The sequence below is a fragment of the Scomber scombrus genome, chromosome 18 (assembly GCF_963691925.1).
Source record: "Scomber scombrus chromosome 18, fScoSco1.1, whole genome shotgun sequence".
In the NCBI taxonomy this organism is placed as follows: domain Eukaryota; kingdom Metazoa; phylum Chordata; class Actinopteri; order Scombriformes; family Scombridae; genus Scomber; species Scomber scombrus.
The window spans coordinates 28,112,769-28,128,542 of NC_084987.1; the positions used below are offsets into that span (position 1 = coordinate 28,112,769).

Consider the following 15,774-nt stretch of genomic DNA (forward strand, 5'->3'; position numbering starts at 1 on the left):
AACTTTATTTAAATAGCACCTTTCAAAACAAAGTTCACAAAGTGCTTTGACAGACAGGCAAGCAAAAGTATTACAATAAATTAAAAAACAAAACAAAAAAAACAAAAAAACAAACAAAACACACAACACAGAGAGAGGTAACAAGACTGGCATTGACAAGATGAGAGTATAGGACAATGAATACGGTTGGAGATAATGAGAATATAAAAACATATAAAATAAATAAGACAAAGTAAAAATAAGATTAAATAAAAGACATTAGCAATATGCAAAATTAACAAACAAGAAGATGACATCACATAAAAGCTAGTCAGTAGAAATTTAAAAGAAGATACTGAATGTGTCAGCCTTATTTCCTCGGGCAGGTTGTTCCAAAGCTGAGGGTCCCTGATAGTAAAAGCACGGTCCCCTCTAGATTTCAGCCTTGACTTTGGAACAACCAGAAATCCCCCACCCGAGGATTTAAGGCTGCGGGCTAGCTCATACGGAGTCAACATGTCCGTTATGTAGCTTGGAGCTAGACCAAGTGATCAGTAAAATCTTGAAATCAATTCTAAAATGAACAGGGAGCCAGTGAAGAGAAGCAAGAATTGGGGTGATGTGATGTCATCTGTTAAAACCAGTAAGAAGCCTAGCTGCTGCGTTCTGAACTAGTTGGAGACGAGAAAGACATTTTTGCATGATGTTTTCCAACAACATTTAATGTCTTAATCTATTCAAGTTCTTTTGTTGATCCAAGCGTGTGTACAGTACATGCAGGTATTTACATGTCTGTGTTATGAGGAACTGAGCTGCTAAAAGATATCTAGGATTTATTTCACAGTTTCTTAGGTAGAGAATACGTCATGAGACAGGTTTAAAAATTATATCTATTTTTGGTAACATCTGTATGAAGATAGGATACATAATACTGATTAGACAGAAACAGTGATTATCAAGGTGTAGTGATGTTGGTAAATCTGTTTTACAGAAGTGTATTATTATACTATGCTATATTATATAACACAAAATATTCGTTGTGTGTGTGTGTGTGTGTGTGTGTGTGTGTGTGTGTGTGTGTGTGTGTGTGTGTGTGTGTGTGTGTGTGTGTGTTTTTCTAGGGTGGTTACGCTGCCTACAGATATGCCCAGCCTACTGCTACCACAGCTGCTGCATACAGTGACAGGTAAGACACTAAGGGCCAAATCCACAAAAGAATTGTGAAGCTTTTGTGGCTGCTAAATCTGTGCAAATGAGAAATGTGTTCAAAAGGCTTATCTCGGACTTTCAGCTACTTAAAAATAAAAATGTCCTGACAGCACTGATGGAGCTCAGGATTCATCCATAAGGGCTGCTTCATTACAAACAATCCCAACATATATACCTGCATCTAAGTGTAACAGCTGACGTGTAAATGTGTAGCAGAGCACAGAATATTAATAACTGTCATATCCTGACCAGTCTGGTGTTAATGAAGTTACTGCTGCTGTCTGGCATGCATGAATGTGCACAGCTGTTTTCTCAGTTTGGAGACTCACTTACTATTTTAGCAACTGTACGATGCTGCAGCCAGCTGTGACACACAGCCAGCCGTGTAAAACAAGCAGAACATCAGTAATGTTGTTTTTGTGATACATTCAGTGACACCAGAACAACATTATTGTAAGATTCAGTCATTAATATATCATGTTTCAGACCTGTGTGGGTCACATTTATAGCTGTATTCTGACATTTGACATTTCAGTAGATTATGATGATAGATGCGAAATACTAGAGAAGTAAAAGAAGGAAAAATATGAAAGTTGATTTGTTATTGTGAAGCTCTGTGTGTGCCCACGTCTGTTAATTAAAAACATGAAATTTTAGGCTTTTGTGCTCTCTGCAGTTTCATTATGGTCCAATCTGCGAAATGTCGAGGAAAGCCTGAAACACTGGAAACCACTCTGCTCACTCAGGCAGATGCTGAACAAGGGGAAATCGCAAGCAGTTGCAAAACTTTATGTCATATCATTAGTCAAAAATCTTTATATAGACAGGACCCTAAAACAGGGCTGATTGTGGGTGCTAGTTTATGGTGCTATTAGCAAGTGCAATCCATTGAGTTTGGCCCTACCTTTATGAAGGCATAACAACTGGCACAAACAGATTGGAGGGTCATTCAAATGAAGGAGTGTAAAGACAGTTGTACATTTTTTGTATTTTGGTTGAAATTTAGTCCTAAACATTGTGCCAAAAACAAACATCTGAGGACATCTATTTGTGGTGCAAGGTCAATTTATTGATGCTTTGATGATTCTATCAACATGATCAAACAAAAAATTTTCTGCCGTCAAGTTGCTTAAAATATACCATAAAAACCGGTGGATAAGATGCACCGGTAAACACATTTTTTTTTCATTTAAAAGTGAGGTGCGTCTCATGCACTGGTGTGTCCTATTCAACAGTAAAATACAGAGAGACGTTGGATCTGGGTATGATTATAGGAACAGTATGTAAAAGGCAGTCCACACTAAGAACAATAACTATAACAATAACTATAACTATAAATATAATGATGTGAGCGTCCACACTTCCTATAAACAACGGTGTCAAGCACACGCTGCGTGCTCCAGCTGTTTCAGACTATTGATGAGCTGCTACTGCTGTATGTTGTACGGAAAATTAAAAATAAAACCAGGCGAATTCACCATCGGATGTTGATTCAGTGTGTTGATCAGAAGTATTTCAGACACTAGTTGCTGTGATGTTTCAGTATTTACAGACCAAACTGACCCGACTGACAGCAGCACATTTTGAAGCGCGATGCGCAAAAGCGCACAGTTTCAATTGTGTTTCAAATTAAAGTAAATTGAAAAGGTTTTGGAATATAATCCATATGTGTTTATAAATGAATAACTACTGGTACATTCAAATAAACCAGTCTTTAATAGAAAAGTGTTTTTCCCAGCATGACATGCCTTATACACCTGTTTTTACGGTAAATAATTAATGTGGATAAAACACCAAAATAAAGAAAATAATGATAGTGTTGTTAAAGCAGGAAAGTCAGTATATCAGTGTGTATTGACCTATAAATGTGGTTGATTCTTACAATATCTTATGTCTATACCTGCTTTATACTGTATGAAAAGCTTCTCTTTCAGTTCATTAAATCCCTGCACTATTTGAATGCAGCAGGACAGAAATGTTGATCAATCAGCAGCCTCTTTGAAGCATCAGAGTACAGTGCCATTATACACTGATGACTCCAGGCTGCTGCAGTATAACCACACACACACACCTCTTAACACATCATCATCATCATCAAACACATCATTTTAGTTTAGCATGCTGCTGGCTAATCCAGGGAGCATCTTAAAGTGGAGCCGACAGTGCCAAGCAAAACTGTATTTCTATTTCTTGCAATAAATGGTTTGATATATGACATAAGACTGAAAGTCAGTTTTATCTGACTTTAGTAACATAACATTGAAGGTCATCCAGGTCTTATTGTCCTTAGGGCATGCTAGTTAACTGATTTGTTTCATCTGGCTTCACAGATAAATATAATTGGTTATCATCTGCATAAGATTTGACATTTATGCTGTGTTTCCAAATAATATGACCTATAGGGAAGCATAGGTGAATAGTATTGGTCCAAGCATATTATCCCATGGAGCTCCTCTTGCATGCATGGATGATTCATCGTTATCATGAAATCAATCTGATAAATAGTACTTAAACCAGCTTAATGCAGTTCCTTTAATGCCAGTTAAATGTTTCTCTATAAAAGGATGCGATGGTTAGTGGTATGAAGTGCAGCACTAAGTACAGAAAGAAGTCCTTTGTCCAATGCAATTAGGAGGTAATGCAAAACTTTTACCAGTGCTGTCTCTGTGCTATAATGCACTCTAAAATCCTTTAATCTACTGTTACATAGAAAGTCACACAACTGCTTTCTCAAGGATCTTAGAGAGAAGGGACAGACAGATCTAGTAAAGAAGTGCAATCTATGAGACAAATAGAAATCATTAAGGTTATGTCAGGAAGGCCAATAGGAGAACAACAATCTAAATATACCGCTTACAGTTTTACAGCTGTTTCTAAGGTTCTTGTGTTTGGGGATAAATCAGTGTCTGTTGAGGGCAGGAGGTGATGAATTTTGTCTTTAGTAGTTAAAATGTTATCATTAAAGAAGCTCATGAAGTCATCAGAACTGAATCTATGGGATTAAAGGGATCAATAGAGTTATGACTCTTTGTCAGCCGGGCCAATGTGCTGAAAAAGAACATAGGGCTGTTTTTATTCTCCTCTCTTAATGATGGCATAACAAAGGGCCTGTCTGTATGTTTTAAGATCTTGCCTGACTAAGCGAGATTCCACCAGTTTGGTAGAAGACCATGTTCTTTCAAGTTTTTGCAATGTTTTAGGTGATATGGTAGTTATACGATGGAGCTAACCTCTTTAACTGTGTCATCTTGTTTATTATAGGGGTGATGGGGGTCAAGTGCCTGCAGTGACCCTGCAGTACAATAAACAAGATGATCAATTTGGAGGAGACTAAAGTTAGCATGAGTTGTGATAGTATAAGAGTCCTCTGTTGTATTGAGACATAGCATTGAATTGATGTTGTTGGCATTGCTTCCTTAGATTGACATCTATTGAAGACATTTTTATCTAATGGGGTTTAGTCCAGTTATAGGAAGTTGTTAAGTAATGGTCTGATAAAATGGGATTTTTTTATGTAAAGACTGTTAAATGTTCAATATTGAAGCAACAAAAAAACAGTTGCTTCCATGTGTCAATGCAAAGAAAACAAAGGCAAAAGACATAGAAAATACAAAATATGCAATATAAAATATAATAAAATTGACTTTAAAATTGACAATACACACCTGTCTTAATATAAGCCTGTTTGACATAAAGACCATCTAAGTGAAATGGAGGCTCCAGCCAATGAGATGTACAGATTAACACTGGTCATTTAGTCAGATATTCATATCTTTTGATGAGGCAGGATAATCATTATTCATAATTGCACAATCAACTGCAACAGCACAATGCACAGACTCAAAAATGATTATGGAGATGAATCAAGACCTTCCTGGGAAACAGCACATTCTAGTTTGACATTCCCCTCCAGACCAACACATATAAAAAAAATGTCTGATCTGGTGCCCCCATCAGCAGGTTTTATGTTTTATATTTAGGTTTTATCAGTTTTATTATCTCAGAATACTGTTTTAAAGGTTTGGCTGTTTCAGCACAAACATAACTTGGTTGGGGTGAAGAAGAAGCTTAGTTTAGGTTAAAATGACTTTGTTGTTGAGGTTAGATGACCTTCATCATCATTATTTAATGATACCAGCACTGACTCTTGATAGGAAGCGTACAGCAGTTGCTTCTATTAAAGTCATACATTTTAACCCATTCTACTCCAGTCATAATGTCAGTCGTAATGAGTACATCAGCTAGAAGGTTTCTGCTATTGCATTACACGTTAAGTCTCTTTACTGGTAGAGATAAAGGTCTATACAACCTTCCCTGACTTTCCTTCATCATATAAGAGTAAAGACAACACAGAGGCATACAGTAGTTTTGATTAAATAGTCAAAAATATCCATCATGAACATTGGAAAACAGATTAGAGTTGAATGGCGGTTTCTTGGGCTGAAGTGAAATTTGAGGGTGTTTTATCTCCCTAATGCCCTTCCCCATTTTATTAATAATAGATATATTCATAACACAATGAATAATTTGTGTTAAATTAGTAAGCACTGGTGAATCATTTTAGTTTATAATTGCATGGAACTTATAGATATATGTCCTTTTTGATTCATTATTCATCTTCCGTCTTACTTTCTCCAACTTTTTTTTCTTTCTTTCTTTTTTGTGAGCTTGGTTTGAATGAACATTCTTACATGGCAGAAACACCATCCATCTAATTCAAGAGCAGGGTGTAAAATTATTATAGAAATGACTTTTGCTCTAGATAATACAGCAGCTAATATTTTTGCAGACACAGTACGTATACAGTAGGTCTACTTGAAAAGAAGCTATCACGCTCATGAATGATGACACTGACTCTATTTGCTGAGGGTAAATCAAGGTGGAGCTGAGATTAGAAGTGGAGAGGATTTATTCCTCTGCCTCAGTTATTTTATTCAGAACAGACGGCAGAAAGCGATACATGGGCAAAAGAAAAAGAGGTAAAACCAGCAGTCCTCACCATCTTAAAACTCTTTTACGTCACAGACTCAAATTGACATAAATCTAGTTTACATTAGCAATAACTAGAGAAACATTCCTTGATTGCTGTGGGAATTGATCTTTATTAGCATCATTTTACTGCCAGAGTAAAAGATTCACATTGTAATCATATAAAAACGTGTCATGCACTGCATTTGGCAGTTTGTACTTCATATGCAGAAATGCAGAAACAATGTTTTCTGAAGAGAGGGACAGAAGCCTTTTTAGAGTTTGGATCAAACAACTGTGTAATATGAGAGGGACTTCTCCAGTGAGATGATAATGTTACTCTATATCTGCTTCATGTGTCACTAGGCAACTGTTTGCTAACATATTCAACATAACTTCATGAGGTCATAATATATCAGTGTTCACAGTGTTCTGCTGTCCTCAGTGGCACAAGAAATCAATTACAGCAGGTTTAAACGAGCCTTGAGCAAGGGCTTATGAGAGGACTTTTTTGATGTTTTACCTAGGTATGTGGCGGCATTGAGGGCTTGCTTGTGTATCTCTGTAGCCTTGATGTGACCATCTGTGCAGGGCCACACTGGCACCATGTGGGTCATGTTCAAGCCATGAGGGTCACAGAGGGGAAGCAACAACAGCTGCTTTCATGAGACCTGTCCGGGGCCAGTCTGCCTCATGTAGCATACAAACCAATGCAAATGCGATGCAGTCACTCGTGCAGATATGCTCATGCAAGCAAATTATGAGCATTCACAAATTACTACACACATGCACATGGACAAGCACTGACTTTTTGGCCTTTTTCCACAGTAGAACCTTTTTCAAGAATTTAGAATATTAAGTACTGACTGCATTTTCACTCTCACTCTTATGTAATATGTTAAATTCATTTATTTGGCTTCATTTCATTAAAAACAATGCTCCTACTCACCTTTTTTCTTGACCTTTAAAAAGACACTTACACCAACACATACACACCTCACCTCAGAGACTACCACCCACATGTATATCTGATAATGTTGTGGATCTTTGAAAGCATTTGGCTTTCCTCCTGGTCAATCCAGATATCTTAACACCTCTTGTGTGGAGACATGAAATACAAGTGGTAGCCGGGTCAACCTTATTCAATTCACCTTAACTCTAACTGCTTATCCCTAGAAGATGAGAATATTAGTCAGTTTTTGTTTAAAGGAATACTGCAACATCTCAGGAAATATGTTTTTTTTTTTTTCTGAGAGTGAGATGAGTGTTAATCTCATATTTTTGTGGTAAGTATGGAGATGAAGCTCACTGATTAGCAAGTTGAATCTGGTTTATTTAATCACAACACAAATGTACTATAACTGTAAATCCAGCTTGTGGATTTAAGATGGAGTAGTATGCCATAAATTGATGTAATGACGGTGAGCCAAAAGGAAAACCAACCATGTAATTAATTCACTGTCAGTACAGAGTCTACCAACAGCCATTTCCCCTTAACAATTGTTTGATGAATTAATCTAGCACCATCAAAGTGTTGGACTATTCCCTTTAAGTCCCAACATGCTCTATTTGTCTTACAGGGAAATTCCTCCAAAATGAAATATTGGCTATTTTTCTGTAAATACTTTAAATGGTTGTAGGAAAATATTACAGTTGCATAACTGTGTTTATTTCTGGAAATATTTCTTTCTAAATATTCACTCTATTCTCAAACCTTGTGCATTTGACCAAGCTCCCAACCATTGTGTAGAGCTGTTGAAAATGTTGTTTCTTTGTTTATCTTTTCACCTCAGGGTCACTTGAAAAATGCATTTGACTCAAATTGCATTTGAATTAGTGTTGTAGTTGCAGCTTACCACACGCTCTCTCACTTATTCTCTGTCTCACACACACAGACAGACAGAGAGAGAGAGAGAGAGAGAGAGAGAGAGAGAGAGAGACACACACACACACACTGATGATGGGTTAGGGCTCTGCACTGTGAGATAAGATAGGTCAAATACGCTGCTGTACTGAGTGTGGGTGTTGGGAGGACTGCATAGTGAATAGCAATGTCCAAAACTAATCGGGATTAACTTCTAATCGCTTCAACCACTGGGCTGCTATGCAAATCAGCTCAATTATGGGTAGAGGCCCTGGCCACTGATTGGCCCTTATCATGAATGGGCTAGGACAGAGGAAGGGATGAGGGCTGGACTGGCCACAACATGGCTGCTGACTAGGAGTTAACACTGCTGCCATTTATTTCTGATAGAAAATAGGAAACCTGTCATTATTATTATTATTATTATTATTATTATTATTATTATTGTTGTTGTTATCATTATCAAGTTTTGTTATTTTTTGTGTGAACTGTCATTCTTGGTTAATTTCCCCTTACTGTTTCCTTACTATTTTATCACAACCATTAATATAGTTGAAAGGGTCTGTATACAAGAAGTGGACACAAAATGGCAAATAAAACATTGGTCCGCTCAACACCGGTCCAGATATATCTCTACTTGCTAGACTGCGTTAGAATTCACAGTGGATAATAATGTTGTAATTCCTCATTTTTCCCTGACAGGCCAAAAAGCATACTTGTACACACACTCATATTTGTTCACACACATATGCATGCACACAAAGAAAAAAGGCTGATGTTCACATTAAAAGATACTCAATCAAAAATAATGATAGTCATAAAGACTGTAAACTGTAATGTCGTAACTGTACAGTACCCCTATCATTTTGAGGTAGTCAAAATGTTCAATTACAATCTCAAACATGTGGGTTCTTCTCAATCTTATCACTTATACCTCCTAATTTTTACTTTAAATAGTCTAAAATGTGTCTCATGTAATCATTATTCCTTTATATCCATCCATTTTGACTTAGAATATCACACTTTTTCAGCCTTTTTTAATTACAATTATTTTCCAGATATTAATTGCAAAAGTCATCACTTAGACTCAGTTTCTTATCATTTTCAGTTAGTATCTAATTGAGACTGTTAATTAAAGGCCTCTGATGAGTAAGTTAATCATACAGTATATATGTAAGCATTAGCCATAAAGTCAAAACATTGACTTAAAAGTATCTTTAGAGCTGCAGTGTTAGATGGTAATAATGATCTTGGTTACTTTGGTTACTTTTCATTATGTATTTTACATTCATCCTAATGTCTTTCAACTGTTATGATATAGTTCAATATTGATTTTGTTCAGATAAAATGTAAGCTATCTTCCCATCTTTAGAAAAACTTAGTATTTTATGTTTGGTTACGAGCATGGTTCAATACTGAGTACATACTGTCAAAACATTTCACAGAGTTAACACAACAGCAATTACTGACAAAACTGTGACACATTTGCATTATTTTCACAGCAGCATTCAGTGACTACAGCCGTCAAATTTCCTGAATATATTTCTCACTCAAATAGACACAATTCTGTGGCTCTGTAACACTTTCTACAAATGTTTTAGGTTGAAATACATCTATATTCAATCAACTCACCACCAAACAAGACAAAAACCTAATATATGACTGGACCATGTATGAAACACTACAGGGCTACTACACTACTACCTTTTCATTTGAAACAACACAACGATACAGGAAGTGGCAACACATGGCCACCAAGCCCCCAGAAAGTGCGCCAGGCTTTGACTGCAGCCAACTTGACATAAGGCCTTCCTCATAAGGCCTAAGTACGCCAAGTTTTGACTTGGCATGTTCGACTCGGGAGTACAAAGTTCCGGGGACAGGAGGATGTAGTACAATCATTCTGCAATTGGAACAACATCTACTTGCTGACAGCAGCAACTCAGCCAACACAACCAACTGACTGTACTGTGACTGTACTGTTGAATCTCAACACTCCAGCAGTAAAGCAACAAACAGCTGCCTAGGGGGGTATTCCAGGTAGGAGGTTCAACAAACTCTGAGTCTAACCCAGAACTCTGAGTTGACTTACTCTGAGATGGGAAACTCTGAGTATCCGGTTCCAGAACAGCTGATCTGAATTAGGTAAATCAACTCTGAGTATGTTAACCTTGAGTTTGGCGCGTGCGAGACCACTATACAAAGCCATCATCAATGGAGCCCCGATACCTTGATTCACCATGGCAACTACTGAGAAAAAAAGCTTGAGTTACGTCACCTCACTGTAACTGGAGCTCCCCCTGCAGGCCTGTGGCGAATATGATCATATATTTCACAAAAAGTAACACCGCTGCAGACGCTAAGGAGAGAGAAGCGGCATGGGAGAAAATTGCTGCCCGAGTCAATTCTTAAGTTGTAATGCACCACTCCACTGACTTAACTTACCTCACTTAAAATTGTAGCATACAGGTGAAAAAGTGGTGTAATGTATTTGGAAGCAGCTAAAAATAAAATAAAAAAACATAATTCAGAAAAGTAAGGCACATTTTGTTGAGCTATGATTGTACCTCGCTTTGATGTTATTCATAGTTGACGTAGGCTATTAAACAAAGTAAATATTAATTCAGTGGCTATTTCAACATGTAGTAATTTAAAACCCCAACAGAATACTGTTTTAATGTCTTCTTGCCTAATATCCTGCTTAGCAGATTAACATTTTACACTATTTTAACACTTTTATTTAACACAATTTAACATATAATACATATTGGAGTCATTGATTATAAGAATAACATGTGACGATGTGAACATGAATATTAAATAAAATACTTCCTAAAAATAAGATTAACAAGAAGGCAGATATGGCCGGACAATGTTAAGAAATGATTGAGTGTAATGAACAGTGATACCGTTCTAACAGATATTCATCTCTGAATGAAAGCACATCTAATTGAGCCCTGAGTACATCTCCCGACATAAGGCATTGCGAATTAATTCTGCCTCGATATCTATCGGATTGCGAAGAAACGGACAACCCATGTCTGGCAGCTTGCTTCAGGTGGGAGGAGACAGGTAGAAACTCAGGGTTTCTTAAAGAAAACCTGCTAGTGAGCAGGTTATATTCACAGAGTCAGTTACCATGGTGACTGACTCAGAGTTTCAGTTACCTCTCTTTCTGGAACGGATAACACAGAGTTTCCCTTATCTCAGGGTTAACTTACTCTGAGTTTTCACATAACCCGCTTTCTGGAATACCCCCCATATCAGTTCATCAGATCATATTCTTCCAAGGATGACAACAGTCTACTCAACCGAGACCAGCAACTGGCCAGTGGCTCTAGAACAGTGGTCTCCAACCCTGCTCCTGGAGAGCTACTGCCCTGCATGTTTTAGGTATCTCCTCACTCTAACACACCTGATTCTAATAATCAACTCGTTATCAAGCCCTTTGACGAGCCTCAGCTGCTTGATAACGAGTTAGAGTGAGGAGATACCTAAAACATGCAGGGCAGTAGCTCTCCAGGAGCAGGGTTGGAGACCACTGCTCTAGAACATCTCCCAAAACATCAGAGCTTATTTTCAAACAGGCATTATTTGGATAAACTGACCACATACTGAACATAAATGGTCACCTTTTTGCCTGAAAAAATACTTAAACTTAATAAAGTGATAAAAAAAGTGACATATTGACAGTCGTACAGCGAAAGTTGCAACAGCTTAATCTCAGCAATCACTGCCGGTTTTTGCAAAATGCATTCTGAGATACCAAGATTTACAGCTTCATCACTAAGTCAGTAAGTTGGTCAGTGATACACATTCACATACTGTAAAAAACGGTGTATAAGTCTTACCGGTTGTTACGTCCCCAATAAGGCCTAGGGGAGGGGGAAGTAACAAGCAAACCAACAAACAAAAGGCATAACAATACCGAGCATCAGAGAGCAAACTATGTTAACTGCAAGGCAGTGATTTATTACTTTTTAAAATGTATTTATAAACCAAAAATAAGCTCCCAAATATGGTAAGCCGCCTTAAAGATGATTCAAAAACACTTTTCTATTAAAGACTGGTTTATTTGAATGCACCAATAGCTATTCAAATATTAACACATATGATTATACTCGAAAAAATGTCTCAATCTTTTTTTATTTGAAACACAATTAAAACACACATATTACACATGAAACGGTGTGTCAGGTTAATGGTTAATGGTCCGGTAATGATTTGCTTAACTGAACTGGACCGGTATATTAACTCAGACAGGGTTCAGGTTAGGCTATGAGTTTCAATTAAAACTTTACATATTTAATACAGTGTGTAGCTGTGTGCTTACTCAAGTCCCAAAATCTCTTCTCCAGAGCTGTCACTGTGTGCTGTAAGTCTCACCAACCTCATTGTCCTCGGACTCTGTGTCGGTCCCAGAGTCAAACAAAGCATCATCCTCTGTTCCATCCAGTGGAAAAACAAGTTTGTGAATCTTTTAGGCTTCAGATCTGTGCTCATGCTGTGTGTCCACTCTAGAACCTGCCTGGATTTATTTTCTATTTTTCCATACAACATACAGCAGTAACAACTCATCAATAGTCTATGTATTTTCATTAGCTATGAAACAGCTGGAGTGTGCAGCTTGTGCTTGACACCATTGTTTACAGGACGTTATAGTTCATAAATGTGGACGCTCACGTCATTATGTTTATATTTATAGTTATAGTTATAGTTATCATTCTTAGTGTGGACAACCTTTTATAGACCTATAATCATATCCAGATCCAACCTCTCTCTGTATTTTACCCTGTGAATGGGACACACCGGTGTATAAGACGCACCCCAATTTTAAATGAAAAAAAACGTAAAGGTGCATCTTATACACCGGTTTTTACGGTATATAGACAAGCCAAAAACAAGACAAGCTGTCAGAAATAAAGACCACTGAAAGTTTTCCTGTTGTATTTCTATGACTTGCTCCTGTATATTTAGGTGGAGAGAATTGTATCATCTCCTAGTGGTAGCTTTGATGACTGGTGTCAACTGAATGTGCTTGTTATCTATTGGTCATTTGGGTAGGGTCATAATTTGAGATCAGCCATTGTCATGAGATTTTGTGCAGCAAGGTGCTATCTGACACTTCATCTGGAGCCACTCACACAGGGGACAGAATACACAGCAACAAAGTTTACTGTATTTTTATGATAACATTTTTGTTTAAATATTATATACAATTGTAACAGTATCAATAATTAAAAAGCAACATTCACAATAAGGAAAGTGATTTCACGTCACAGACTGCAATAAAAAGATCATGTGTTGCCTAGTGTTTTTTATCTCAATGTGTTCTGATTGACATGAAGACCACTGAAAGTTTTCCTGTTGTATTTTTATGACTTGCTCCTGTACATTTAGGTGAAGAGAATTTTAGCATCTCCTAGTGGTAGCTTTGAAGACTGGTGTCAACTGAATGTACTTGTTATCTTTAGTGTCTGCTGGAAACATTTGCTTTTGTGTATCAAATGACCTGCTGTGCTCAGCAGTTTGTTGGTTAAGTCAGCTGTGTTTTGAAGAAGTGGACTTGATACTGAACCATGCATAGAACCAGTTGTAAAAAAAAAAAAATTAAAAAAAAAGGACCTCTTTATCATCATTATCTTTGGTAAGGAAATCAAGAAACAAAAAATAGCTATTTGGAGTCTTTGCTCTATTGCCAGGATGTAATTTGACCTAATCATCTTATGTTATCGTATGTGTTTCTACAGTTACGGACGGGTATATGCTGCCGACCCCTACAACCACACACTCACTCCAGCAGCCACATACAGCGTTGGTGCCATGGTAAGACTATCATGCCTGCTACATATCTGTCATATTGGCCCTCTTCACATCATGTGTTATCAAAATGTGTCTCCAAAATACATGTTAAACTTCAGCTCCTCTTTTGCTATGCATGTCACACTTTCTATTCATATTTACATTGTTTAGAGCTGCACAAGTGCACAGGCAGGAAATAAGTAATAATAATAAAGGCTAACTGACCAGACTGATTAATATTGTTAATGAGGGCAATAGTACCATTACCCTGATCATTAATTCTGACAGCTAAGTTTTGGTGACCATATTTATATCAAAACATTATAAAGAATTCCCTCTATATTATCACAGTATAAAGTATGGTATGATTGAATTTTATGGAATTTGAATCCAGTATATCACATAATCAGCCTATCAAATCCAAAACCTTTTCAAACCCCTAATTGAATCTAATTACTTTTAAATATAAAGTACACAAAAGGATTTGTGGTCATGTGTGGAATGACAGCTTCATTGTTATTTACAACATACTAACTTGAAAAGAAAGGTAGCAGCATGAAACATGATATGTGACAAATCTAAACTTAACATGGAACATGGTAACAAAGCAGCAGTGGTTAATAGGTTAATTAAGGGCCATTGCGCTCGGCGCACAGCAAACAGCGGGCGCGACGCATGTGTCTTTGTTAGTTTCAGACTGTTCAGACCAAACGCAATGTTGCGGGTCGAGATTACATGTAAAGTCAGTGCAAAGATGTGATTAAACGCGAATTTGCGCTGGACGACGCGATACACGCAACGCGATGCCGCGAAAATCGCGTCAACGTGCAAATTGAACATTTTTAACTTTTGCCGCGACAATTAAAACACACATATTACACATGAAACAGTGTCTCAGGTTAATGGTTAATGGTCCGGTAATGATTTGCTTCACTGAACTGGATCAGTATATTAACTCTGAATGGGTTGGCAGAGTTTCAATAAATCTTTTAAAAGAACACAGTAACTTTAAATATTTAATACAGAGTGTAGCTGTGTGCTTACTCGAGTCCAAAAAAACTTGAAAATAGACACCCGAGTCACGCTTTTGCACATCACGCTTCAACATCAGTTTGGTCTGTAAACACTGAAACATCACAGCAACTAGTGTCTGAAATACTTCTAATAAACACACAATCATTTTTCCGTACAACATACAGCAGTAACAGCTCATCAATAGTCTATCTATTATCATTAGCTGCTGAAACAGCTGGAGCACGCAGTGTGTGCATGAATCCGTTGTTTATAGGACGTTATAGTTCATAAGTGTGGACGCTCACATCGTTATCTTCATTGTTGTAGTTATTGTTCTTAGTGTGGACAGCCCTTTACATACCCATAATCCAGATCCAACCTCTCTCTGTGTTTTACTGTTGAATAAGACACACCTCACTTTTAAATTAAAAAATGTTGCGTTAAAGGTGCGTCTTATACACCGGTTTTACGGTATTTTTGAGATGACACTGATCAGGTTTACATACTTTCAGCAATTAAAACCCTGCTGAGTTTACCTGTTACTCTATGACTGAACAAAACAATTTTAAAGAGCACCATAAAAGAAAATTAAAAGATAATAAAAACAAAAACAAAGTGCCACAATGTCTGTGTTGTGCTCAGCTGCATGCACAGTGAACTGACGAGAGGAGACATGAAAAATATGCAGCACAGAGCCGCTTCACTGCCACTTAGTGATTTTATCAACAAGAAAGGCTGAACAAATGTGGTTAAAACATCTGTATTGATCTGTTAATGAATGTGGGTGATTCTTACAGTATGTTATCCACAGCTTTTTATACTGTAGTCTCTGAGATGCTGCACAGAGCACAGTGCCATTACGCACAGCCATTCACTGTTTATTAAATCAGCTGATGACACCAGGCTGCTGCAGTATAACCACACACACCTCTACACTC

General features: G+C 37.3%; 1 protein-coding gene across 1 annotated transcript in view; it reads left to right on the forward strand.

Moving 5' to 3' along the window:
* rbfox1 (RNA binding fox-1 homolog 1) overlaps positions 1-15,774 on the forward strand; it is a 165,936-nt gene that overhangs the window by 144,621 nt on the left and 5,541 nt on the right. Inside the window, exons 10-11 of the mRNA XM_062438004.1 lie at positions 1,101-1,165; positions 13,771-13,846. Of these exons, the coding sequence (XP_062293988.1) occupies positions 1,101-1,165; positions 13,771-13,846 (141 nt within the window). The remainder of the gene's footprint in view (positions 1-1,100; positions 1,166-13,770; positions 13,847-15,774) is intronic.